This window comes from Macadamia integrifolia, unplaced genomic scaffold (genome assembly GCF_013358625.1).
Source record: "Macadamia integrifolia cultivar HAES 741 unplaced genomic scaffold, SCU_Mint_v3 scaffold2090, whole genome shotgun sequence".
Taxonomy (NCBI): Eukaryota; Viridiplantae; Streptophyta; class Magnoliopsida; order Proteales; family Proteaceae; genus Macadamia; species Macadamia integrifolia.
The window spans coordinates 8,805-35,845 of NW_024868505.1; the positions used below are offsets into that span (position 1 = coordinate 8,805).

General features: G+C 40.5%; 1 protein-coding gene across 4 annotated transcripts; it reads right to left on the reverse strand.

Annotated features, from left to right (window-relative positions):
* Window positions 1-5,489: 5,489 nt before the first annotated feature.
* LOC122065680 lies at window positions 5,490-25,958 on the reverse strand. Of its 4 annotated transcripts, XM_042629513.1 has the most exons (5): window positions 25,564-25,957; window positions 24,832-24,937; window positions 10,178-10,285; window positions 10,023-10,090; window positions 5,490-5,970 (listed from the first exon to the last, which is right to left on the reverse strand). In XM_042629513.1, exons 1-5 carry the CDS (start codon window positions 25,780-25,782, stop codon window positions 5,806-5,808), a joined length of 666 nt encoding a protein of 221 aa, XP_042485447.1. In that variant the 5' UTR covers window positions 25,783-25,957; the 3' UTR covers window positions 5,490-5,805. The 4 variants fall into 4 exon arrangements, with proteins under 4 accessions (XP_042485447.1, XP_042485450.1, XP_042485449.1 ...); XM_042629516.1 differs by lacking the exon at window positions 10,178-10,285 and having other exon boundaries at window positions 25,524-25,958; XM_042629515.1 differs by lacking the exon at window positions 10,178-10,285 and having other exon boundaries at window positions 25,521-25,958.
* Window positions 25,959-27,041: the final 1,083 nt, after the last annotated feature.

Consider the following 27,041-nt stretch of genomic DNA (forward strand, 5'->3'; position numbering starts at 1 on the left):
ATTAAAAAAAAAAAAAAAATGATAATAATAATAATAATAATAATAATAATAAATAATGGATACTTCAACATGCTTTTCATGCCCACATCATGTAACCCAACCGCAAGAATCTTAGATAGGGGTACAATATAACTTCACCATGATGTAATTTTTAAAGTAAACATTGCTGCAGGCAGCAATACAAGCAAGTTATACGTATATAAAATTAACAGGTTCTGTATACAAGTGTATATCAGAGAATGTATCCATTTTAACGGTGGTAAGAAGTGAACATAGAATTCATATGAATGAAGATGGGGAAAAACAAGAGAGCAAGAAATAGAATACTGCTTCCATGTATTTATGAATTCGAAACGCATTAATTATTTAAATCTCCTAAAGGCACAACTAATGCACAAAACAGTATCTTTCATTTTTTACATAACTTCTCATGCAACAGTAGTCTCTTCCAACATAAACATGTTCAAATCTTTAAATGAAGTCCACAACCATTTCTAATAAGACCTTAAAAACTACAACAGGGATACTTTATTTAATACTCTACAGCAACAAAATCATGCAGGAAACTACAGAGTACAGATCGTGTGCATCAAAAAGTATAAGGCTATAAATTCTAAATTTTCCATGTCAAGAACTTAAAAACATTCCTCCCTGGAAAAAAAGGACTTCCTTATTGTAAAATTAGCATAATAGATTTCTTGAAATTGATTTGGCTTTTTCAATTCTAACAGTGTCTTCCTTGATTGCTCATGAGGAGAACTTCCTTCATCAAAAATCTAGTATCAAATGGCTTGTGCTCAGTGTTTCCAACTCGGCCTACTTTCATCGCTTGCTTAAAGCTCGATCCAATCTAACTCCATCCTTAGCCTTACTACTCGGGATGGCTCCCCCCTTCTCTCTTGATAGCATCAAATCAGAGGTTGTTGCCTACTTCAAGGACATCTTCGACCCTTCTTCCTCCCATTCACCCTCCCCCTTCACCTCCCTCCATCTAAATTCTTTCTCACCCATCTCTTGTCCTTCCTCCAGGCTATCCCATCAAATGATGAAATTTTGTTGGTTGTCCACTCTTTTAAACCCAACAAAGCCCCTCGTCCTGATGACTTCAGTATGGGTTTTTCTCCTCTTATTGGAAAATTGTTCAAGTTGATCTCATCAAGGACATCTGTAGCTTCTTCTTCGACCTTGATCAAATAAAAAAGTGAATAACACCCACCTTTTCATGATCCCAAGAAAGAGTGTGCCTCCTCCATGTCCAATTTCAAGCCGATGTCCCTTTGCAATCTTATTTACAAATTCACTTCCAAAATCTTATCCACCCATTTGCAGCCAGTCATTGATTCCTTGGTTAGCCCTAACCAATCCGCTTTCATCTCTAGGAGGAGTATCTCTGACAACATCCTTCTCTATCATGAGAATGCCAGAGGTTTTGACAAAAAATCCCACTCCCCAGCTGCCCTTCTAAAGATTGATATCCATAAGGATTTTGATTCCATCAGTTAGGGATTCATCTCTGAGGTCCTACTCCAGATGTCCATCCCTCCAGCTTTCTTGCATTGGGCTCATGCATTTCTTCCTTTCAATTCTCTGTCATGGTCAATGGCAGTCCTGTAGGCTTCTTTTCTTCCTCAAGGGGCATCTGCCAAGGCTCCTCGCTTTCCCCTTTCCTCTTCTCCCTTTCCTTTGAGGTCCTCTCTAGATCCATCCAATCTAGTACTGAACTCCACCTTATCTCTCCCATTCCTAAATGCAAGACCCTCTATATCACTCATCTTGCTTTCGCCGATAATCTCATAATCTTCTATGGAGTGGATCCCTCCTCTATTGAGTCAATCATGTCCTCTCTATGCCTCTTCCAATCCCTATCTAGTATTTTCATTAACCTCCTCAAATCACAGATTTTCCTTGCTAGAGTTTCCAATGCTTGTTCAGCCTACCTTCTCCAGCTACCAACTTCTCCCTTGGATCTCTCCTAGTCAAATACCTAGGTCACCCTCTCATCTCTTCCAAACTTTTTGTCCATTACTAGACCCCATGCATGACCTTATGAAAACTCTATCTCTTGCTTTGTATCGGCTCGAGAAAGGCTTCAATAATGGAAGGGCAAGCTCCTCACTTATGTTGAGGGTCTTGTGCTTGTCAAATATGTTCTCCAATCTTGTTATCTTTTTTTATCTGGCATCTTTGCTCTTCCCCAATCCACCATCAAGGTTGCTAAATCCCTCCTTTGCACCTTTCTTGGAAAGGGTTGACTTTGCCAAATTTCTACACCCCCTCAAATGGTCTTTTGTCACCCAAAGTCGGAGGAGGTCTGGTATCTAGAGAATTAAACATGCCAATTCTGCTTGCATTCTCAAGCTTATTTGAAAAACTGACTCAAACCATGACTACATCTGGGTCTCCTGGATCTACTTCTTTCTCCTCTGCAAGGACTTAATTTGGTCCGTCCCCCCTCTTCTGATGCTTCCTGGGTCTAGCATAATATCTTTTGTTACAATCCCAGAAACCTATAACCAAACCAGAGAAAGAAGAAGAGAAAGAGAAGAAGAAAAGAAGAGAGAAGAGAAGAGAGAGGCGAGATCGAGATTCTCCCAAAAGAGGGGAATAACCTATGATTAAACCAGAATGGTCTCATCGCAGGTTATGCCCTTTATATATATATATATATATATATCAAAAATAAAAACAGGTACAAAAATACCCCTAAACTCACACTAGTCAGCCCTAACATAGAAATAGGGATTGATGGGACATAATTGCCCCTATTGCCCCTATCACAGATTGAGCCTAATGCCTCAATCTTAGCACTCCCCCTCAAGCAGGAGTATATACATCACCCATTCTCAGCTTGGTACAACCATTACGAAAACTATGAGTAAATAAAGACTTAGTGAGCATGTCAACCAACTGATCTGAGGAAGGAACAAAAGGAGTATTGACTAGCTTCTTCAAAATAGCATCACGAACAAAGTGGCAATCCACTTCGATGTGCTTGGTCCTCTCGTGGAAGACCGGGTTACTAGCAATGTAAACAACAGCTTGGTTTTCACAGTACATCTTCATAGGCTTAGTCACTGGAAACCCCAACTCCAAAAGCAAAGATCATAATCACATCAACTCAGCAATGGTGTGAGCCATAGCTCTATATTCTGCTTTAGCTCTAAACTGGGCAATGGTAGTCTGCTTCTTACTTTTTCATGTAATCAGATTACCTCCAACAAATGTGCAATATCCTGTAGTGGATCTACGATCACTAACAGAGCCAGTCCAATCAGCATTAGAATAGCCAACAAGATCCATATGCTGATTAGGACAATAGATCAGCCCTTTACTAGGAGCACCCTTTAAATAGCAAAGAACACGAACAACTACATCCCAATGGGCCTTTTGAGGAGATTGTATGAACTAACTGAGGAGCCCAACAGCATAAGAAATGTCAGGTCATATGACTGTAAGATATATCAACTTGCCAACTAAACTCCGGTACTGATGCACATCCTGAGAGATTCACCGTCACTAACACCAAACTTTTGGTGAGGGTCCATAGGGATATCTATAGGCCTGGATGCAAGCATACCAGTATTAGATAAAAGGTCCAACATATACTTCTTTTGAGATAAAATGATCCCCTTCTTACATCGAATCACTTCAATCCCGAGGAAATAGTGAAGCTGACCTAAGTCTTTGGTCTGAAAGTGTTGCTGTAGGTAGATCTTCACATCAGAAATTCTTGTCTCATCATTACCAGTGAGAATAATATCATCCACATAAACTACCAAGATAGCCAACTTATCACCTCTGAGATGAACAAGAATAGAGTGAGCAGAATAATACTAAGAAATTCCACAAGTTACTATGATAGTGCTAAACTTGTCAAACAATGCTCGAGGGGACTGTTTAAGTCCATAGATAGCCTTACGTAAATGACACACACGACCTCTATGCTCCCCCTGAGCAACATAACCAGGAGGTTGCTCCATATACACCTCTTCCTGTACATCATCATATAAAAAGACATTCTTGATGTCCAACTGAAACAAAGGCAAATCAAAGTTGATAGCAAGAGAAATAAGTAGATGAACAGAGTTTAGCCTAGCAACCAGTCTCAAAATAATCAATCCCATACGTCTGAGTGTATCCCTTGGCAACCAAATGGGCTTTCAACTGCTCAACAGAGCCATCAGAGTAAATGACACACACGACCTCTATGCTCCCCCTGAGTAACATAACCAGGAGGTTGCTCCATATACACCTCTTCCTATACATCATCATATAAAAAGACATTCTTGATGTCCAACTGAAACAAAGGCAAATCAAAGTTGACAGCAAGAGAAATAAGTAGATGAATAGAGTTTAGCCTAGCAACCAGTGAGAATGTCTCAAAATAATCAATCCCATACGTCTGAGTGTATCCCTTGGCAATCAAATGGGCTTTCAACTGCTCAACAGAGCCATCATACTGAACTTAATAGTGTAACCCATCAACACTTCACCAAGTCCTTACCCATAGGTAAATCTACCAGACTCCAGGTAGCACGATTCAAGAGACCATCCATTTCTACATTCATGACAATTTTCCACCTAGGGATACATAAGGTGTCAACATAAGATCGGGAATGGCCTTAGTAGAAAGAGATAAGGCAAGACCATAGATAGTTGATGGGAGATGAGACAATAAAACAAAGTTATCAATGGGATACACAGCCATAGATTTTTAGGTACAAGTTCATGTACCTTTGCGTTGAGCAATTGCTAAGTTATCAGTGATAAGAGGGATAGGAGCTTCACCAGAGAAAGGAGGCAATGGAGGGAGAAAATCATCTGGAGTATTGGTATCGGCACTAGGCTATCCAAGCTTCTTCTTGTGCTAATAAAACTGTAGAGGAGGTGTGTCACTGGCACTAGGAGCATCAGGAAAATGAATTAGATTTGGAATGGGAGAAGGAGTTGGAGAGTTCCACTCTATCCTAGACTGGGATGCATAAGGAGAAAAATGATGTGCCTTCAAAAAAGGACGCATTGGCATTAACAAAATTTTGGTGAGTAACAGGATCATAGCACTTGTACCCTTTCTGAGTTCCTGAATAACCTAAAAAAATGCACTTAATGGACCGAGGAGATAATTTATCTGACGGTGCATGCAAATTATGAAAAAAACACACACAACCAAAGACACAATGAGGAACTAAAAAACTTAGCAGATTAGGGAACACAATAGAAAGAGGAGACTGATCGGAAAGAACCAAGGAAGGCATGCAATTAATCAAATGATAGGCAGTTAAAAGCCCGTCACACCAAAAAAATTTTGGAACATGCATATGTATCATAATAGCTCATACTACCTCGAGAAGGTGCCGATTTTTGTGCTTAGCTACCCCATATTTCTAGGAGGGTATAAGCAGAACTAATTTGGTGTATCATCCCACGGTTAGCACAAAAATCAGAAATCACATTTTGGATAAACTCTAAAGTATTATCAGACCAAAAAATAATAACTAAAATGCCAAACTGAGTTTTTATTTCATTATAAAAATTCTGAAATACAAATAAAAATTCAAATCGATCATTTAACAGATACAACCATGTAAGACGAGAATGATCATCCAAAAAAGTCATAAAATATCAAAATCCAAATCTATTACTGACTCTACAAGGACCCCAGACATCCGAATGTACTAAAAAAATAAAGACGAACTACAAGACACAGAGTGAGATAGGAAGGACACACGGTGATGCTTTCTCAACTCACAGGCTTCACACTCTAACTTGAGCATAGACTTAAACCTAGAAAATAAAATTTTCAACCTAGACAAAGACAAGTGTCCTAAATGACAGTGCCATTAGAAAGGAGTCGCATCCCCAACAACAGTAGCAGTAGCCAACAGCAGAAGAAGCATGAGTGCCACACTTGAGATAATATAAACCATCTTTTTCACGCCCTCCACCAATCATCTTCCTCGTGTGAAGATCCTGAAAAACATAATAAGAAAGAAAGAAAGTTAATGAGAAATTTAATAACTTGGTTAACTGACTTACATAGAGGAGACTTAATGGAAATTGGGGAACATGCAACACAGAGGAAAAATTAAGTGAGGATGTAGGTGAGACAGTACCATAACCTAACACCAGTGTTGAAGCACCGTTTGCAAGAACAACAGATGTACTAGGAGAAAATGACTTAAACAGGGATGACTTACTAGTCATATGAGCAGAAACACCTAAATCAATTATCCAGGGAGTAGAAGTAGTAGTAAGAAGGGAAGAAGTAGTGGTAAAAAGGGCTGAGGTACCTGCATGATCCAAGGTAGCAGCGGATGTAGACGCACCATTGGATGTATTAGAGGATGCCTTAAGAGTCTGCAAAAGCCTTAGTAGTTGATTATTGTCATCACGTAGACTAGTAGATGAATCTCTTGAGCAAGTTCTCAGTTTAGTATCAGTGGGCACTCGTGCTATGCCATTGGAGACACTACCTTATTGGTAAAGATTTCATTTTGTACATTGATCATGAAACCTTAAAGCACCTTCACTCACAAAAGTCGATTAGCCACAGACATACCAACTGGGTAGCCTATTTGCAGGAGTTTGTATTTGCTACAAAGTACAAGGCGGGAAAAGAGAATACAGTGGCTGATGCACTTGGCCAGAATGTGCTCACACTTAGCACATTTTCAACACATGTTATTAGCATTGATCAGATACGAGGTGAGTATGCATCTGATTCTGATTTTAACATTGTTTTATAGAGTTACAACAGGGTGGACAACACCTAAAGTACTCTATTCATGATGGATACTTGTTCTTTGGCACACCGCTTTGTATCCCAAATTCTTCCTTACATCATCACATGATACGGGAGTTACATGGAGGAGGATTAGGAGGACATTTTGGGAAGGTTACATAGGTGACTGATTGATATTATTGGTCATACATAGCAAAGGATGTCGATCATGTGATCAAGAGATGCCGTGTATGTCAGTTGGCAAAAGGGGGAAAATAGAACACAAGTTTATATTCTCCACTACCTGTTCCTCATGCACTGTGGCTTGATGTTAGGATAGATTTTATCCTTGGACTACCCCTTACTGGAGAACGATATGATTCCATTATGGTGGTTGTGGATAATTTCTCTAAGATGGTTCATTTCATACATTGTCGTAAGACTTTTGATGCTTGTCAGGTTGCAAAGCTCTCCTTCAAGGAGGTGGTATGATTACATGGGCTGCCAACTAGTATTGTGTCTGATCGTGATGTAAGTTCATGAGTTATTTTTTAAAGACATTTTGGTTGAAGAAATACAAAGCTGAACTTTTCAACTACATTTCATCCACAGACAGACGGACAGACAGAAGTGGTGAACCATAGCTTGGGAAATTTGTTGAGGTGTTTGGTTCGAGATTATGAGAAGACATGACCTTCTATTCTTAATATTGTAGAGTTTGCCTACAACAGCTCAGTGAATAGGACAACAGGTCGTACTTCTTTTAAGATCTTGCTTAGAGTTCAACCTAAGCGGCCTATTGATCTTATGTCACTTCCACCCCAAGCTCGAGTTAGTATTGAGGCTGATGAGTTCTTTCATCATATCATTAAGGTGCATGGCAACATCCGATGATGTATTGCCTTGACCAATGTGGTTGTTGAGATTATAGGATCAAGAGGCGCTAATCCGGATATTGGGATTAGCGCTAATTCCGAGGGCCGATAGGGGCATTCTTGTCCCATCGGCCCTAGTTGTGGTCTTTAGGGTTATGGTTATGTTGGGGGGTACTATTGTAACCATCTTTTTTCTTCTTTTTTCTACTTTTGTTATACATACATTGAGAGGACCTACGATCAGCCCATTCTAGACAGATCGCATGTTGCTCTCCCTTTTTGAGACTATTTGTGATTTCTCCTCTCTCTTCTCCCTATCTTTCTCTTTTCTTCTTCTTTTTTTCTGGTTTACTGGTTTGGTTACAGGAATCTGGGATTGTAACAGAGGTGTATAAGGCTTCTGCTGATCGTCATTGGCATTATGTGGAGTTTAAACCCGGTAACATGGTGATGATTCAAATAAATCCTGAACGGTTTCAAACGGGTGTCAATACCAAGTTACATCCACGGAAGATGGGTTCCTACAAGGTGTTGAAATGTATAGGACATAATGCTTATGTGCTTGAGTTGCCTGATGACATGACCATAAGCAATGTGTTTAATGTGGCTGATCTTCAACTTTATGTTGGGCACCATTCGGATGATGGAGATGCGGAGCAAATGTTGAGGTTACCTCAGCTGAAGCCACTTACTTCTAAAGTTATTGAAGACGTGATAATTACAAGATCTCCCACCATGGTACTGGTTATCACACTTTTCTTGTCAAGTGGAAAGGTTGTCCCCGCAGTGATTATACTTGGATTCATGCTGATGATTTCAAGAGGCTTGATCCCGACTTGTATGAGCGCTACATGTCCCTTGTCCATTCATCGGAGTCAAATGTTTTCAAGCTGGGGAGAATTGATGCAGCATCGACAAGGGTTTACAAGAGAAGAACTAAGACCAAGGTCGACCCAAGTGGCTGACTAGATCGACCAGATCTGGTCGAAGTCAACCCATGAATTGGGTTGTTGATGGGGTTTTTAATTAGTTATTGAGTTTCTAATTTAGTTTCAATTTTCAGTCTTACTTTAGTTTCTAAATTCTGTTTTAAAGTAGTTTCTAATTTCAGTCAGATCTAGTTTCCTTTTTCGGTTTCAGTTTTTAGTAACTTACATAATCAGTTCCCAGAATTAGTAATTTTTGAGTTACTAATTTTGTAAACCCCATCATTAATATAAATAAAGAGAAGGGCAGACATAGCCCACGATTTTGAATTAATGAAAAGTTTCAAGTTGCTGTTGCTGCTGCCGCTAACCTCTGCTAGGGTTTCCTTGTGTTTGATTAAGGCCTAGAGATTGGTGTTTGATCCAATCGACACTCTATGACAAGAAGTCCGAGTGGGTATTCATAATTTTTGGATTTCTTATCGTTCTACATCATTCAACCAGTCAGGTAAATGCTCTAAACATTCTACAAAATTTATGGGTTGCATTCTCTGTTCTTCTCCACTGTCAGCCTCTTCTGTTTGGAAAGTTTTGACCACCTAATGGTCCTAAGATTTTGATCAAGTATTAGGCTAAACTGAAGGGGACTCGATCCCAGTTTGGTGCTAATTAGACCATTTTCTGGTTTGTTTTCTGGGTTCTTATAATTCTGGCCGATAGGTTCTCTGCCCAGAATTTGATTTCTGTTTTAAAATCTGTGTTGAAGATGTCTGATTTTGTTGCTACATATTTGAGGCTGGTTTTTTGTTATTCTCTAGTCTAAAAGTTCCTGCAGTTTTGGGTCTAGTTGGTTGTCCAATCTAGTCCTACATTAGTGGCAGCTAGAGCTCTTGATGAGATTTATCTGTGGACCCAATCTGCCAGGCATGATGAACATTTTAGGTGTAGTGGTGATAGAGCTTTGTATGGGGCCTCATAAAGCATAGAAGATCTCTTTTATTTTTATTAAGATAATTTTGATTTGTCAACAAAAATCAAAGAAATGCTAATAGTGAACGTAAACATCTAAATAAACACGAATAATTACTGATGTATAAGTCCAATGATCGTTTGCAAAAGTGCTAACGAGAAAATCCTACTGCATATTTAACAACCAAGCAATGGCATACATCCATAAATGCATCAATTTGTATCCTTCTCTGCAATAGTACAACGATGTCTATTCTTTGATTGCACACACACACAAACACTCTAAGAGGGAGAGAGAGATAGAGATCCATGCTCATTGGCCTGCAAAAGTTCATAAATACTATTCCAGCTGCCAATCAAACACAAGGAATATGATATTCTTTTGAAATCAGTTATGTTTCAAAAGATATTTTAAGAAATTGATACAGTTGCCAGTCCAAAATAAATGGCAGATCTCACTAGGCCAAAGTAACTTGTGGAGAAGGAATCTACAACATACAGAAGACACCTAAAAAAAAATCAAGGTCATACAAGTCCAAACATTCCTGCCGGCCATGCTTCGGCTACTGCTCTAATTTCCCCACTCCGCAACATGATCCCTACATGGCAAGAGGAAGGCACAAGAGAAAGTAAGCCTTGGAGAAGAACACCATGAAGTTAAATACACACAAATATTAGAATCCTACCTGAGATGAGAAAAATTCTAGTAGTGCCAAAATTTGTAAGGGAATAATTATGGGCTAGACAGCCAAGGGTAGGATTTGCAAATCCTAGAGCTACTCCGCTGACAAGAGCTACATAAAACATTTTTGTGAGGATACCCAAATTTGAATAGTTAAGAAAAGGCTTTGTGAGTTATATGCATGCATACATCTATGCATGCATAAGGATTGGAAAACAATTGCCCTATAATGGATTTGAAACAGCATAGAGATACTTCAAAGGCAGAAGGTGGCATGTGATGCAAACTTTCTTACACGTAATTTTTTGAATGGCTCACTGATGCAGATTTCCAGCAAAAAGAAGAGGAAGAAAAGAGCCTGCAGTTTGGTTTCATTTGGTTTACCTGGTTCAAACCAATCCCCGTGGTTCAAGATTGATTCATTTTTTCTTTTGTGTGAATTGATTGATACAATTTAGATTGTCCCCAATGGGTTATATGGGTCATGCTAAGCTAAATATGAGGAGTTTGAGTCCTATACGAGATTAGGTGTTACTGTATTCGTTTTTGTTTTATAAAGTTTCTACTTTCAGAGTTTGAGTCTACCCAAGGTAATGCTAATATATCTACAGGGCTAGGCCCTCACACACGATTTGATAATTTAATGGAAGCTTTGCTTTGCTTTGTTCTGTGATGATCGGTACCCATCCTATTGTGGTGATTCCAGGTTAGATTGGTGATGATTCCAAAAGAGAATCAGGGTTTGATATATTTGAATCCGAAGTTAGATTTCTTTCAAAGTCCACTGGTTGGTTCACCATACACAATAGGCTACTTGACTGGTCTTCTGTATAGATCAGACTTATCTTTGTTGAGAAATTGGATTTCTAGTCCATTACGTTTTCTAACTCTAATCCTTCTGTGGTCTTAGAATAACTCAGTACTCTACTAATAATAGCCAATTTATTGGAAAATACAAGATACTTTTCCATGTAACTCTATAATTTGTAAAATTAGTGAATGGGGGAAAAAAGAACAAGTCCTTCTTTATTGACATTGTTCAAATTCAAGGGAGAGGACAGATACTGTTTCACATAAGTCCTCTGATACTGACAACGGATGGAGAGACCTTTGCTCACTTAATAATATCGACAAAAGAACAAGCCATTGCCAGTCCACCATGTCCATCTACACTCCCTGATCCAGCTCTTCCATCATAGATGTCAATCATATTCCTTTTCCATCGTCTGATGATAATGTTCCTATTGCTATTAGGAAGGGTGTGAGAATTTGCACCAACACCCTGTTTCTAACTTCGTCTCTTATGAGTCATTATCTCGATCCTCTAGTGCCTTTGTTTCTTCATTGTCCTTTATATTTATTCCGCAGGGATGGAAAAAATTTATCATAAATCGTAAGTGGAAGGATGCTATGGTAGAGAAGCTGGTCGTTTTAAAGAAAAAATGGTACTTGAGAGCTTGTTCCCCGTCCTAAAGGGAAGAAAATAGTAGGATGTAAATGGGTGTTCACTATGAAACAGAATGCAGATGGAACCATTAAGAGATACAAAGCAAGTCTGGTTGCCAAGGGATTTACTCAGACTTTTGGCAGAGACTATCAGGATACTTTTGCCCTTGTTGCAAAAATGAACCCTATTTAAGCACTACTATCTTGTGCTACAAATCTTGGATGGAGTCCAGCAACTGCATGTAAAAAATGCTTTCCTTAATGGATATCCCTCCTGGCTTCACATCATCATCTACAATTGCTAAGGTGTGCAGGTATCCCTCTATGGTCTTAAGTAGTCATTGTGGGCTTGGTTTGGATGGTTTCTGAAGGCTATATAGAAGTTCAGATACCAGCAAACCCACGCTGTTCACGCCTTGTTTGTCATACACCAGTCTAACAAATTTATTTCCCTCATCGTCCATGTTGATGATATAGTAATAATCAACAACGATGATGCAAAAATCTTCAAATCGAATGCTCAATTAGCTATGGAGTTCGAGACCAAGGATTTAGGTCCTCTTAAATACTTTTGAGGAATTGAAGTAGCCTGATCTAACAATTGTATCTTCATCTCCCAGAGAAAGTATGTCCTAGAACTTCTCAGTGAGACAGATATGCTTAGATGTAAGCCTATAGATTCTCCAATTGAAGTCAATCATCAACTTAGCAACAAATGGGGTGATCCGGTAGATAAAGAGAGATATCAACGGCTTGTAGGAAATTTATATGCCTCTCCCATACCTGGCCAAATATTGTTTATGTTGTAGAGGTTGTTAACCAGTTTCTTCATGATCCATAGGCTGCTCATCTTGAGGCAATATACTGGATTCTTAGGTATTTACAGTCAACAGCAGGAAATGGGGATTTTATTTTCAATCAAAAGCAATCTGAAATTGGAATCCGCCACCAAAGCTGACTGGGTAGGATCCATTGATGATCGACATTGTACTGCTAGTCTGCTAGTTATTGTACTTTCCTTGGAGGGAATTTAGTTAGCTGGTGAAGCAAGAAGCAATCAATTGCATCCAGATCCAGTGCAGAAGTAGAATATTGAGCAATGGCTCAAGGTACTTGTGAGCTTAAATGACCCAAAATGTTACTTGGCAGTATTGGGGTAATATTAAAGAACCTATGAGGCTCTACTATGACAATAAGGCAACAATCAGTCATCCTTTGTTTTCATGGCCGCCCTCCCTGGTGAGGAGTCGGTCACTCCCTCTTTGCCGTCACCTATCTCCCCTTCTCTGTAACAGCCTCTTGTTCTCCCTGCGAGTTCAGTCTGGAACTTTCCTCCTGGTCTTGTTATCCCTTCCTCTGCTGCTGGCCTACCCCTTCACTTTGTCCCATCCAATTCGATTGTTGACTTGCTTGTTGCCAAATGTGATTCTAGTTCACTGGATGCAGAAGCTTCCAGCTGGAAGCTCTCATTAGTTGGGCACTTTCTGGGCAGCCGCCCCCTCTTTCATCTGGTTAAGCACTCCCTTATGAAACAATGGAGAACTAACAGCATTGTGGAAACAATCTTTTTGGATCACGGCTTCTTCATCTTCAAGTTCTCAGATGAACAAGATATGAAGCGTATCCTTCTTGGTGGTCCTTGTTCTGTTGGAAGGAAGCCGATTTTCCTTAGACCTTGGCAGCGGCAATTGCTTCTCAACCGAGTCGATTATTCCACCATTCCACTGTGGGTTACATTGCCTACCTTCCTCTACATTTCTGGTGCTCTGAGGGACTTAGCTCGATCAGCTCAGTTTTGGGGAAACCACTGTATACTGATGCCAGAACATGCCGAAAAGACTGGTTAGCCTACGCCAAAGTTTGCTTTGATGTCTCTGCTGCTCTGATCCGTTCCCTTCTTCGATCTCTGACCAGGATGGCAATGATATCTGCTTCCAACAAGAGATTCAGTTCGACTGGAGGCCTCCCCAATGCCTAGTTTGCAAGATTTTTGGCCATGACTCCTCCCTATGTCACCCTGAGCAGCCGGCTTCTGAGATCCATGTGTTAGATTCCCTTGTGCCACTTCACCATCGTGATTGTTCGATCATGGGAGATGAGCCTCTTACTTTTCGATCTCCTAGTCGTGGTAGAGCCCAGTGCCATCGAAGGAATCGAAATCGCCAGCAACCTACTACTGAAGACACCAGAGAGACCCCCTCCAACCCTTCGGTCCCTGCTAGCACCTTGCCCATTGGTGACAACCGATTCCAAGCTCTACAATTTGATGTTGAGAGCCAGGAAGAGCCCTCTTCTAGCCGTTGCTTGTCCCCTGACAATGCTTCTTCTTGCTGGAGTAATCCTCTGAGCCATCGCACTCAATCTGTTTGCTCCTCGGACAAGGAAAATTTGGATTTCTCTCCTACTGTCTCTCATCGTCTGCTACTAACAGATTGCCTCTACCGAGATCCTCCTCTCCTATCTCCAGGTGCTCCCTTGAGAAGATCCCCATCATTGCCTCGGCTTTTACTCTTGATGGTCAACCTTCTTCTGAGCCTCTCCCAGTTGTCTTGGCATCCTGCCAAGTCACAACGTGACAACTCTACCCCTCGCCCCTTAAGTCATGCTGGTATTTCATCTCTCAGGCCGATACCCGTCTTTATTAGACCCACCCACTGAAAGCCCATCGTGCCCTCCCTTATTGGGCCTAAGCCCTTTCCTGAAGCCTATAACTCCCTAGTCGCCTACCCACCTTTAACCTATTCGAACCTTCATCCATCGGATCTGGTCCAACCTAACTTGACCTACTCCTTTTCTTCTTCGCCCACCATTCCAATACTGGTTCTCCGTTCCTCTGCACCCAAGACTTTAACCAAGGACCCCCATCTCCCAAGCAAGAGCCTCAACAAGACCAGTTCCTCCACTGCTTCTCGCTCCTATCAGTGGAGAGGCAAGACCAGCTCTCTCACTGCTTCTGCCAGCCCCATCTCATTGGAGCTTTTGTTACCCCATCCAAATCATACTTAATGTCTCAAAGCCTGATTTGGAATGTGAGGGGTCTCAACACCCCTCCAAAACAAGTTGTTGTTCGATCCATCATTAAAGATGTCCACCTTGGCTTTTGCTGCCTACTACAAACCCTATATGAAAGAAAATATAGCCTCCCGTATTGTCTCCTCTGTAGCCCCTGGATGGTCGCTCAGTTTCAACTACTCCCACCATCCAAATGGTCGTATCTGGATAATCTAGGACCCCTCCAAGATCTTAATTTCTCTGCTTCCCTCCTCTGCCCAAATCCTCCACCTAATCATCACTGATGTCACTACCAATTCCACCTTTATTTTTTCAGCCATCTATACATCTAACTGTGCTTCTACCTGAGAGGTTCTCTGGAATGATTTCCGAAGCCTTACCACCCACATTGGTTCTTTTCCTTGGGGTATCGGTGGTGATTTTAATATTGTCTGTTTCAGCCATAAAAAGCAGGGAGGGGACCCTATTAAGCTGACCCATAGTGATGCTGTCAATGATTGCATTGAGTACATAATTGTCAATGATCTCTGTTGGACAGGTCTTAAAGACACCTGGAACAATAAAAGCATTGGTGCTTCCCGCATTGCCTGCAAATTGGACAGAATATTAGTTAATAAGACTTGGATCACATCCTTCCCTTCGTCCATGGCACCTTTAATCCCCCCAGGTATTTCTGACCACTGCCCCATCTCCCTGTTTATCCATCCATCAATCTCCTTTGGCCCCAAGCCTTTTAAGTTTTTTGATATGTGGTCCTCTCATTTGGAGTCTCTCCCTATTGTTAGGGAAGCTTGAAACAAGCCTGTCTAAGCCTTCTTCCCCCCTCATAGCCCTTGCTAGGAAGCTTCGGAATGTTAAAGAGGCACTTAAAGCTGGAATACTAACTCTTTTGGAAGTATTACCTCTCAGGTTATTAAAAGTAGGAATAATCTCACTTCTATCCAGGTGTTGTTGCAAACAGATCCTCTCAACTCCATATTGGCTGAAGAAGAAAAAACTGTCTCGGTTTCCCTCTCTTCCTTCCTTGCCCAAGAGGAGAGCTTTTTAAGGCAAAAGGCTAAAATTAAATGGCTCGAATTAAGAGATTCCAACTCAGCTTACTTTCATCGATCCATGGAGGCTAGAACAAACATGAACTCCATCCCTATATTGCTCGACCCCAACGGATCCTGTGTTCTCAGTGTTGATGGTATTAAAGCAGTTGCAGTTGACCACTTCAAGGACTTGTTTAATCAACAGCCAAGGCCTACCTTCTCCATCCAAGATGACCTACTAAACAAATTCATTCCTATAAATCTGGCCAGCATGCTTCATGTTGTTCCTACTGACGAGGAAATTGAATCACCTATTCTCTCTCACAAGGCCAACAAAGCCCCTGGGCTAGAAGGTTGAGCATGGGATTCTTCACTGCCTCCTGAGATATCATCAATCTTGATCTCATCAAAGTTGTTAAGAGCTTCTTCTACAATCCTAGGCAGATCAAACCACACTTTCCTCTGCCTCATTCCTAAGAAAGATGGAACAAATTCTATGAATGACTTCAGGCCTATCTCCTTATGCAATTTATTATACAAATTCAATGCCAAGATCCTTGCCAACAGAATGAAACTGGTCATTGATCCACTTGTCAGTGAAACCAATCGGCATTCATCCCGGGTAGAAGCATTAGTGACAATATCCTCCTTTGCAATGAGATTGTGAGAGGCTTTGATAGAAAATCTCATGACCAGGCTGCCATTTCGAAGATTGACATCCACAAAGCCTTCGATTCTCTCAGATGGGATTTCATTATTTCAATAATGGCCAAGATGGGATTTCCCCAAGTGTTTGTCAATTGGGTTCATCATCGTATCTCTTCTCCCTATTTCTCTGTGTTGGTGAATGGTAGCCCAGCAGGTTTCTTCTCAGCTTCAGCGGGGATTAGATAGGGATGTCCTCTTTCCCTTTATATCTTCTCCTTAGCCCTGGAGGTGCTATCAAGAATTTTTCAATCTTCTACAGACCAACAACTTATTGCCCCCATTCTTAAGTGTAAGGCCATCAAGCTTTCACATTTAGCTTTTGCTGATGATCTGATGATCTTCTCTAATGAAAACACTACATCCTTGGAGGTTATTATGCATAGCTTGTAGCTCTTTGAATTTATGTCTGGGCTCCATGTCAACTTGAGGAAGTCTCTCATCTTCCTTTCTGAGGCTTCCGAGCCTGTTAAGGCTTCTTTACTAGAAATGACTGGATTCTCCCTTGGTCATCTATTGGTTATTACTTAGGTCTCCCTTTGATTTCATCCAGATTGTCTGGTCACCACTGCACTCCTATGCTTTGATCTCATTAGGAAGAGGCTTCAATTATGGAAGGGCAAACTTCTATCCTTTGTGGGCCGTCAGGAACTCATTAGAACTGTTCTTTAAGCTTCCGATATTTACTGGTCAGAGATCTATGGGCTACACTGGTCTACCATTGCCAAGCTTGAATCTATCTTTGCCACTTTCCTCTAGAAAGGTTTCAAAAGCTCTAGATTCCTTTGCCCTCTAAGTTGGGTTGTTGTCTTCTATCCTAAATCTTAAGGTGGGTTGGGTCTGAGATGTATTCAGGATGTCAACTCGACTGGCATCATTAAGCTTATCTAGAAGCTGGTCAACAAGAAGAAGAGTATATGGGTGGATTTTATTTATTTGGGTCTCCTCCACTTTGATTCCCTCTGGTCTTCCCCCATTTCGACAAATGCTTTTTGTGTGTGGCGTAAGACATTAGAGCTCAGACCAATTGTCTCCAAGGCCATCAGCTTCGACGTTGGAGACGAATTCTCCACCTCTCTTGGCTACACCCTTGGCACCAGAAAGGAGTTCTTCTCCACCTCATTAGTGCAAGGACCATCTATAGTTCTGGCCTCCCGAAGCAAGCATTAGTTCAAGATATTTTAACTTTGGGAAGGTGGTCTCCCCCAGCTTCCTCATCTCCTCAGCTTGATAATATTTGGTCATCATTGCCTTCCATCTCTGATGCCCAGCTAAGAAAGGGGACTCCATTATCTAAACTCCCTCCAGGACATGCTCCTTCTCTTCCAAAGTTGTTTAGGACTTCATCAGACCTCAGGGCTCTATTACCCTTTGGCATAAGATTATTTGGTTCAAGCATCACATCCCCTGTCACAGCTTCACCACTTGGCGAGCTCTCACTGGCTGCCTCCCTACCCATGCCTTCCTCATCAGGCGGAAGATCCCTATCTCTCCCTTGTGTTGTCTTTGTGGGTTTGCTTCTAAAGATATTAAGCATCTCCTTTTTACCTACTTTACTTCCTCCATTTGGAAAGGAATCCTTGTAAAATGCTGGCCCAAGAGTAGGACCCTCCCTCTTCATAGGGAATGGTTATGGGCGGATATGACTTTTATTGGATCTTCCGTCTGTGACACTGTGGGGAAGCTCGCTTTCTGTGCTACCATCAATTAAATCTGGATGGAGCGCAACTGTGGAAAATTGACCTCCAATTCTCATACTCTCAGTCAGATTTAAAACTCCATCTCCTTTGATGTTAAAGCTAAAGCCTCTAAGATTTCCAAAAGTTGTATTGCCTCCCTTTGGAATAGCCACATTGTTGCATCTTGGGGCCTCTCCCCATCTTTAATTCAGGCCCCCTCTCTTCCCTGAGGGCTTGTCCCCCCTTTTCTTTCCCCCCCCCCTTCATAAGGGTCTTGTATATTCTTCTTCTTCTTGGTAATGAATTATATTATTCACCCAAAAAAGGTAAAAATCAGTATAGCCCATAACCTTATCTAGCAAGAATCGACCATACATAATGCGATTGATAGACACTTTATCAAGGAGAAGCCTGACCAAGGCTCATTTGTATTCCATTTTTCACTTCCGAGAACCAATTAGCTGATATATTCAAAAAATGTGTGACTTCTATATCATTCCATCTTATGTATTCAAATTGGGCATGAGGGATATTTATACCCCAACTTGAGGGGGAGTGTTAAGGATAATGTTAAGATTAAATGTCTTAGATTCATTGTATGTTAGGATAAGATCTATGTCTCATTCTTACCTAGCTTAAACCTTATTTGTCAAAGGTTGTAATCCCTAATCTACAAAATAAATAAGAAAGGCCTCTGTAAATATTTTACTCTAAGGGTAGTTTAGTTCTTTGTTATGTTATGTTTTATTTTTCTTTTCCTCCTTAGGGAGTTACGTTTAATATCTTGTAAATATGTTAGTAAAGTAATATATTGGTGTTAGTGAGATTTTACTCACAACATAGTATTCCACCATACCATCGATTTCTCTTCTTCTCCCTCTCCTACTTCTCTATCTTCCTCTTCATTTCATTGTTCTAGCCTCATCCTCATATTCTAACTTGGTATCAGAACACAAGATCTTGGTTTGAGAGTCGAATTACAAGTTTTCTACTTCTATTTCCTCTCTTTGGAACCCTATGTTATAAAAGGTTCCAAGGAAGAGATCATTATGTGAAAAAACTTGAAGAATCTATGGGATGAGCTTAAAGGAAGGTCAAAGTTAACCCAAGAGGAGGTTTTATGCGAAGAACTGGAAGGTTGAAGCTGTTTGGAGCTCACAGTCACAAATTCTAGGCTATTTATGACTACCGCCAGCCCTCCTTTGGGATTCCTTCTTCTCTCTCATCCAACAGCCTTTGGAGGTGAGGTACACACCCTTTGGATCGCCCAAGGCCTACCTACTAATCCTCTAAGCACTCGGTCCTAGGGGGGCTGAACGGTGAGCTCATAACTAATTTTTATGTAGGTTGGAAGGTACTGCCTCCCCTATTTTTTCCTCTTATTTTGCTTCCACAGCTCATTGTGTGAGAGATTCTGGCCATGCTATTTTTTGAGATGTATTGTTTGTGATCCTTGAAGTATTATGTCCTAATTTGTTTGCACTAAAGTGTGCCTTGATTTAGTTTGCTTTGGCATTGTGTGTTTACCTCTTGTTGGGGTTTATCTCTGAGTACCTATTGAGGCAAAGTTGGGTAGAGTGTGTACTCCCCATATTGTGTATGAATTTCTTTTTACAATATGTCTGAAGATAATGGACTTGGAGGCCTTTTTGATGATATTTTAGCCAGTGTATCAAGTGGTGCTCCTCCTCCGCCTATGGTTTTTGATAACCCACATACCTAAATCTCTATTGTGAAGTTGGACAACACCAACTATTTGGATTGGGCTCATTCCGTGAAGCTTTCTTTGCAAAGTAGGGGAAAGCTAGGGTATGTTATAGGTACCATTAAGGCTTCTAACTCAGATGACCCAACATATCCAAAGTGAGAGACTGAAAACACCACTATGATGACATGGCTGATTTTTTCCATGAAACTTGAGATTGGAAGAAGGTTTATAAGGAAAGAAACTACCAAGGATATTTGGGACAATATTACAAAACTTTTGATCGTGTGGGTGACTCGGCCAAAGTTTATCAACTACTTCAGAAGGTCATTGGCATGAAGCAAGGGAATAGGACCATTTATGAGTACTACAACATTTTCATTAGTCTTTGGGAGGAGTATGATCACTATAGAGATTTTCAACTGTCCAATCCTGAGGATGAAGCTAGGTTTATTAGACATTTGAAAAGGAATAGGTTCTTATTTTGCTTAGTGGGTTGAACCCTGAGTATGAGCCAATCCGGATACAAATATATGGCTAGTCTCCTCTTCTATCCCTTGATGAAGTCTGTAGCTATTTGCAGAGTGAGGAGACCAGGCAGGTGGCCATAGAACATGTCCCTCCTCTTGAGAGGTCAGCTCTTACTATTAGCTCTCAGAGAGATTGGCGTCGTGGTGGCCGAGGCCAGGGCCCACCTCGTGAAGATGATAGATGATGTGATCATTATGGAAAGTCTGGGCATACCAAAGAGAGCTGCTGGGTTCTTCATGATCGATCTCCTAGCATGCATGGTGGTTCCAGTGGTGCTCGTGGTAGACATAATGGGAGAGCTAGAGCCCACAGTGTTGAGGCCGAGCATACTACTATAGGGTCTACTCCTAGCCCACAGGCAGAGCACAACCCCCTTACTAGGGAGGATATTGTAGCATTCCACAGCCATGTCTCAATTGGGAGGCTCATCATGATCTTCTTCCCTTATAGTGCTAGATTCCTCAGCTTTTGCCTTGCAGGTTTCCTCATCTACCCCTTCCTCAGCTCCATCTTAGGTTATTGATTCTAGTGCTATGGATCATATGACTGGTACGTCCCATTATTATGATACGTACTCTATTTGTTCTAGTAGAGATAAGGTCAGGATTATTGATGGCTCGCTTTCCTCCATTTCTAGTAAAGGTAGCATTCCTATTACTTCTTCAGTTTCACTTGATTTTGTTCATCACATTCCTCACCTTACCTGTAATCTCTTATCTGTGAGTCACCTGACAAAATCCTTAAACTATTATTTCACTTTTTTTCCTTTTCATTTTCTCTTTTAAGATTTAGTAACGAAGTGGATTATTAGCAGTGGGGGTGACGAACAAGGACTCTACCTGCTTAAATCTCAATCACCTTTTTTGGCTATAGCTCAGTCCTATGTGTTTGGACGTACTGATAGCAGTTCTGTGGATTCTGTGATGTTGTGGCACCAATATTTTTGACATCCACTTTTTGTTGTTATGAGAAAACAATTACCTCATTTATTTACTTCTTTTCATAGTTCCCATGTCTTTCATTGTGAACCATGCATTTTTTCCAAACATTGTCATTCTTCTTATCCTTATCATGGTAATAGATTTGTTGTTCCTTTTCACATTATGCACTCTGATGTTTGGGGACCTTCTACCACTACTTCTTTACTTAGTTTTCATTACTTTGTTTCTTTTGTTGATGGTTTTTCCCATACTACTTTGGACAGTTCTGATGAAGCACAAGAGTGATGTGTATGATGCCTTTAATTTTTTTTATCATTTGGTATGTACATAGTTTGACACTAAAATTAAAATTGTTCGTTCTAATAAAAAGAGGAGTATATGTATGGTGGTCTTCAAGACTTTTTTACTAATCATGGCATTATCCATCAACTAGTTTGTGTTGACACACCCCAACAAAATGGGGTAACTGAGAGGAAAAACCGCTATTTGTGAGAGGTCGGTAGGAGTCTTATCTTTGGCATGTATGTTCCTAAATCTTTTTGGTCTGATGCTCTCCTTACTGTTACTTATTTAATCAACCGTATGCCAACATAACTCCTTAGCTCCAAAACTCCCTTGGAGACCTTGTCTCCCCAAAGTGTTAGGGTGTATCTATTATATCCATGTTAATAAGTATTCTCGGACTAAACTAGACCCCAAGGCTCTTAAATGTATCTTTCATGGCTACTCCTCCACTACCAAGGGATACAAGTGTTATCATCCTTCTTCTAGACGAAGGCTTCTCTCTAAAATGTCACTTTTCTTGAGTCTGCACTATTTTTTGCCTTTTCTCAGCATCCTTTTCAGGGAGAGTATAATGGAGGTAAAAAGGCTTCTGATGAGATCCTAGAGATCCCTTTTTCTTTCTCCATTGCCTATCTCTCCTTTTATGTTTGACATTGGGAAACACAAAAAGATGGATATTACTGATGTTGGTGATTATTCAAAAGGTGGTTCAAGCTCAGGTAATGAAAACTTGATCATTGTGTATACAAGGAGGAACAAGAAGACCTGCCAAGAATCCTCTTTGAATCCAACTCCTAAGATCCACCCTCCTCAATCATGTAATCTCCTTCCTTCTCCATCAGAGTTAGATCTTCCTAATGCTATTAGGAAGGGAAAGAGAGCTTGTACTATTCCTATAGCCTAGTTTATTTCCTGTGACTCTCTCTCCCCTATAGGTGTTACATTTACTAATGCCCTCTCATCTGCTTCTATTCCCAAGAATGTTTCTGATGCTATATCTGACCCTAAGTGGAAGCAAGCCATGACTGAGAAAATGATGGCCCTAGAAAAAAATTGTACCTAGAAATTGATTGACCTTCCAAGGGGAAGAACTCCAGTTGGATGCAGGTGGGTCTACACAATCAAGTACCGGTCCAATGGTACTATTGAGAGGTATGAAACAAAGCTAATGGCAAAAGGATATAGCCAAGTGTATAAGATTGACTATCATGAGACATTTACTCCTATGGCTAAGCATAATACCATAAGGGTCATTTTATCTCTGACAATGAATAAGGATTGACCATTGTATCAATTGTATGTGAAGAATGCATTTCTACATGGCGACTAAGAAGAGGAGGTGTATATGTAAACTGCTCCCGGCTTTAAGTTTTCTTCAGCTGCAAGAAAGGTGTGTCTTCTCAAGAAGGCTCTGTATGGTCTTAAATAATCTCCAAAGGCCTAGTTTGAAAGGTTCTAATAGGCCATCCCGAAGAATGGTTATTCCCAAAGTCAGGCTGGCCACACTCTGTTCACTAAGAGTGGTAATGGCACCATTACAACTTTGATTGTCTATGTTGATAACATTGTGGTAACTGGAGATAGTCAATCTGAAGAACTACTTAGCTCAATAGTTTGAGATTAAGGATCTAGGACCCTTAAAGTATTTCCTAGGAATTGAAGTGTCTAGTTCCAAGAAGAGCATAAATATATGCCAAAGGAAGTTTATTCTAGACCTATTGAAAGAAACAGGAATGTTAAGCTATAAACATGCAAGTTCTCCTATTGGGCAGAATCATAATCTGGGAGGAAGATGCTGCCCTTCTCTTGTTGATGCAGGGACATATCAAAGGCTAGTTGGAAAGTTTATTTATTTGTCCTTGACTCGTTCAGACATTACTTATGCAGTGGGGGTGGTGAGTCAGTTTATGCATGCTCCCAAGAATGGGCACTTGGATGCGGTTTACTGCATTCTCCGGTACTTGAAGTTCTCTCCAGGAAATGGACTACTTTTTTCAATCATAACCAATTGAGGATAGAAGGCTTCACTGATGCAGACTGGGCTGGCTTAGTCTCTAATAAGAGATCTACATCAAGCTATTGCACATTTGTAGGTGGAAACATAGTTACATGGCGGAGCAATAAACAATCTGTGGTGGCTTAGTCTAGTGCAGAGGTAGAATTTAGAGTCATGGCTCATGGAATGTGTGAGCTTCTCTGATTGAGAAGGCTAGTCCAAGAGTTGAGATTTGATGCTGAGGCACCTATGAGGCTTTATTATGACAACAAAGCTACGATAAGTATAGCCCACAACCTTGCGCAACATAACAAAACAAAGCACATAGAGGTGGACAGACACTTCATTAAAGAAAAGATTGACACTGGTTATATATGCACATCTTTTGTGAGGACTCGAGATCAGGTGGTTGATATCTTCACAAAGGGTCTTCTTCATCATCAGTTCAGTTCTCTACTGTCCAAGCTGGGAATGCATGATATTTATTCTCCACTTTGAGGGGGAGTTTTAAAGATATTAGTTATCTTACTCTAAGGGTAGTTTAGTAATTTGTTATGTTATGTTTTATTTTCCTTTTCCTCATTCGTGAGGTATGTATAATATCTTGTAAATATGTTAGTGAAGTAATATATTGGTGTTAGTGAGATTTTACTCACAACACATTATTCCACCATACCATCGATTTCTCTTCTTCTACCTATCCTACTTCTCCATCTTCCTCCTCATCTCATTGTTCTTCCCTCATCCTCATATTCTAACTCTTCTATACTGGGTCTTGAATATATAAATATGGCAATGACCAATGAATTAATATGGATTGAATGAAATTGCATTTCCTCTGAGTTTTCTCAAGCTTTCACTCCAGGATATAAGGCTATTTGCACTTGGTCTAAAATGATACCCTTCACACTCACTGCTACCCATCAATTTGCTCAATTGTCTTCAATTTTGGGTTGTGCACACCTGATATATATATATATATATATATTGATTGGGCTTTTGAGATAATCTTGAGCTTTAGAGCAACCCACATTAGCTATTCCACTTGGCAAAAAATCTTTAGTGTATTTCATGATTAAAATTTTTAAATTATTTGAAAACAATGAAGACACTCTCTCATACATAGCATCACCCTACTATCTGAAATAAATTGTGGCAAACATCATAAGAATTCAGAACTCATGATCTAAATCACTTCTTTTTTTTGGTACTCATCCAATACAGCTACAGAAATAAAACAGTAAAATCACACTACATGTTATGATAAGAACACAAAATACAGATAGTGAGAATAAATATATCTGGCTCAAAAGAGTGGCATTACCTATTGGACGGAAGTTGGATATAACAAAATCCAATAATGCCTTAGCTGAATTTAATGCATTCCATGAGTTTGAGATACCACCATTTTGATTTCCATTACAGTCCACCTGAGATGCAAAGAAAACAGGAAGAGAAAATTCATTTATTAAAATAGATCTCCAAAAGACCAATCAATATAGGTACAACAAAATCATCATTCACTGAAAATAAACATTATAACGCAATGTCTTTGAAACGCTTCCCACACAATGTGAAGTAAAGCACCTGCCATCATAGAGTCCATGTTACAGCTCAATTGCCAGCCACTTCTTTTGCCATTACTAAGGGAAAAAAGAAATGGAAGGTTTCCCTCCACAGCCCCCTCACTCTGTTTCTTCTATACCATTCTTTCTTTAGTGGGAACAGATTCTGTGTCTAGAATGCATTATGGAGCAAGAAAATAGAGCAGAATCGGGTTTTAAAATGTATTTAAGACCCAGAATCAACTCCGAGAATACATACCAAACACAATCCCCTCCACCCCGCCCCCCTCGCCCCCCTCCTTCCCCTTTCCTTCACCCACTACATGAAACTTCAGGACGACATCAACTTACAGAAACTAAAATCAATATTTCAGGATATACAATCCACACAATTAAACTACAGAAGAGAACCAAAAATATTTAAAAATAAATAAATATTCAAGAATACTGCCAAAAAATAAGCTCCTTGGGCCATGGCTGCAATAGAAAACCTGGTCCGATCTTCCGGTGGCTCTAACAGGTCGCGAAATTGATCGAATATCTGGAGCGGGCGATACATTAACGGCAGAAAGAAGAGAGGGAGCCAAGATAATTGGTTTGTTTTTGTTTGTGGGAAGGAATGGATTAATACGGCGCCAGAAGGAGAAACCTCCATTGTTGCCGACCGTTGGAATTCTGGAGTTGAAAGCGTTAAGGTTTCCCGCCCTCATTTTTCCTATGGCGCTATGTAGTATATACAATGAAACCCTCCACCCAACGATATCGATTCAAGTCTTTCTTAAAACCCTCCAATCCAAAAGTCTCTCATGCAAACCTCCGGAATGAAAGTGGAAGTGGAAGTGGAAGTGGAAGTGGAAGCCTCTGTGCCTGTGTTTTTCTGGTAAGGCTCTCTGGTGTATGCCACCTTCCATTCTCCACGTGACAAAAAAAGAGCACGTGCTATTACTGATGCCCAACGTCAGGGGTCTACCGGAGAATAAAGATCAAGGAGGAAAGGAAGAGGACAAGAGATTCTCAGACTATACTCGCCCAACCGCCGGATGATTGGAGTGAGAGTGTAATACGAGTATTACACACGCTAACACTGACCCAGAGAGAGAGAGAGAAAGTGGGACGTGTATGGTGAGTTTGTGACTGTGGTCCGCGTCGCATATCCACAACTAACGACGACCTCGACGCCGCGCGTATTGTACTCTCCCAATGAGAGCAAAGGGGGACCCACGAAATTGTACTAATTCAATCGACACCGTTCATCGAACTTTCTATCAAATGTAGAAATCTGCCTCTACAAAATGGTCATTGGTCCGGTCACGCCAGGTTTGGAGAAGGGGAATCCTGATGTTTAAAAGAGAGTCAAGGATATAAGATTTACCTAATTTGATGTCAACTTGTGTAGATGTTTGAATCCAATAGTTGAGAGAAGAATATTTTATCGGGGAAAAGATTGGGTATACCGCCGATATCAAGTATGCTAGCACCCATTGTGTCTATTTCTCTCTTCCCTTTTTTTGAAATGACCCTCATATCTTTCCTGAGTGATACTCCATCATGTGTTCCTATTGGCGCTATCCGCAAGCATACTTGATGTCGGCGGCATACCTATCCCTCTCCCATTTTATTGATATTGAATAGAATTTTGAGGTTGAGTTGTGTCAATTGATATTCTCTTTAAGGTTTGAAATGTCCCCTTATTTTAGTACAATCAAATTTCTTGACATTTTACCTCCAAGTTAAAACTGTTTGGAAATTAACTTTAGGGAGGTTGCGGAGGTATACCTCCAATAGCATCGAAGGTCTGCCATGATGTCCAATTCCAACTTTATCTTTTTCTCTAGTTTTGGTGGTGGTGAGAGTGATCATGACAACAATTATAATGGAGACTTTTTGAGATTGATCTCACTAACAAGATAACCTTCTAGGGTCTTCTGCAGTTTCTTACATGGATTTCTCCTATGAGTAACTGTGATTC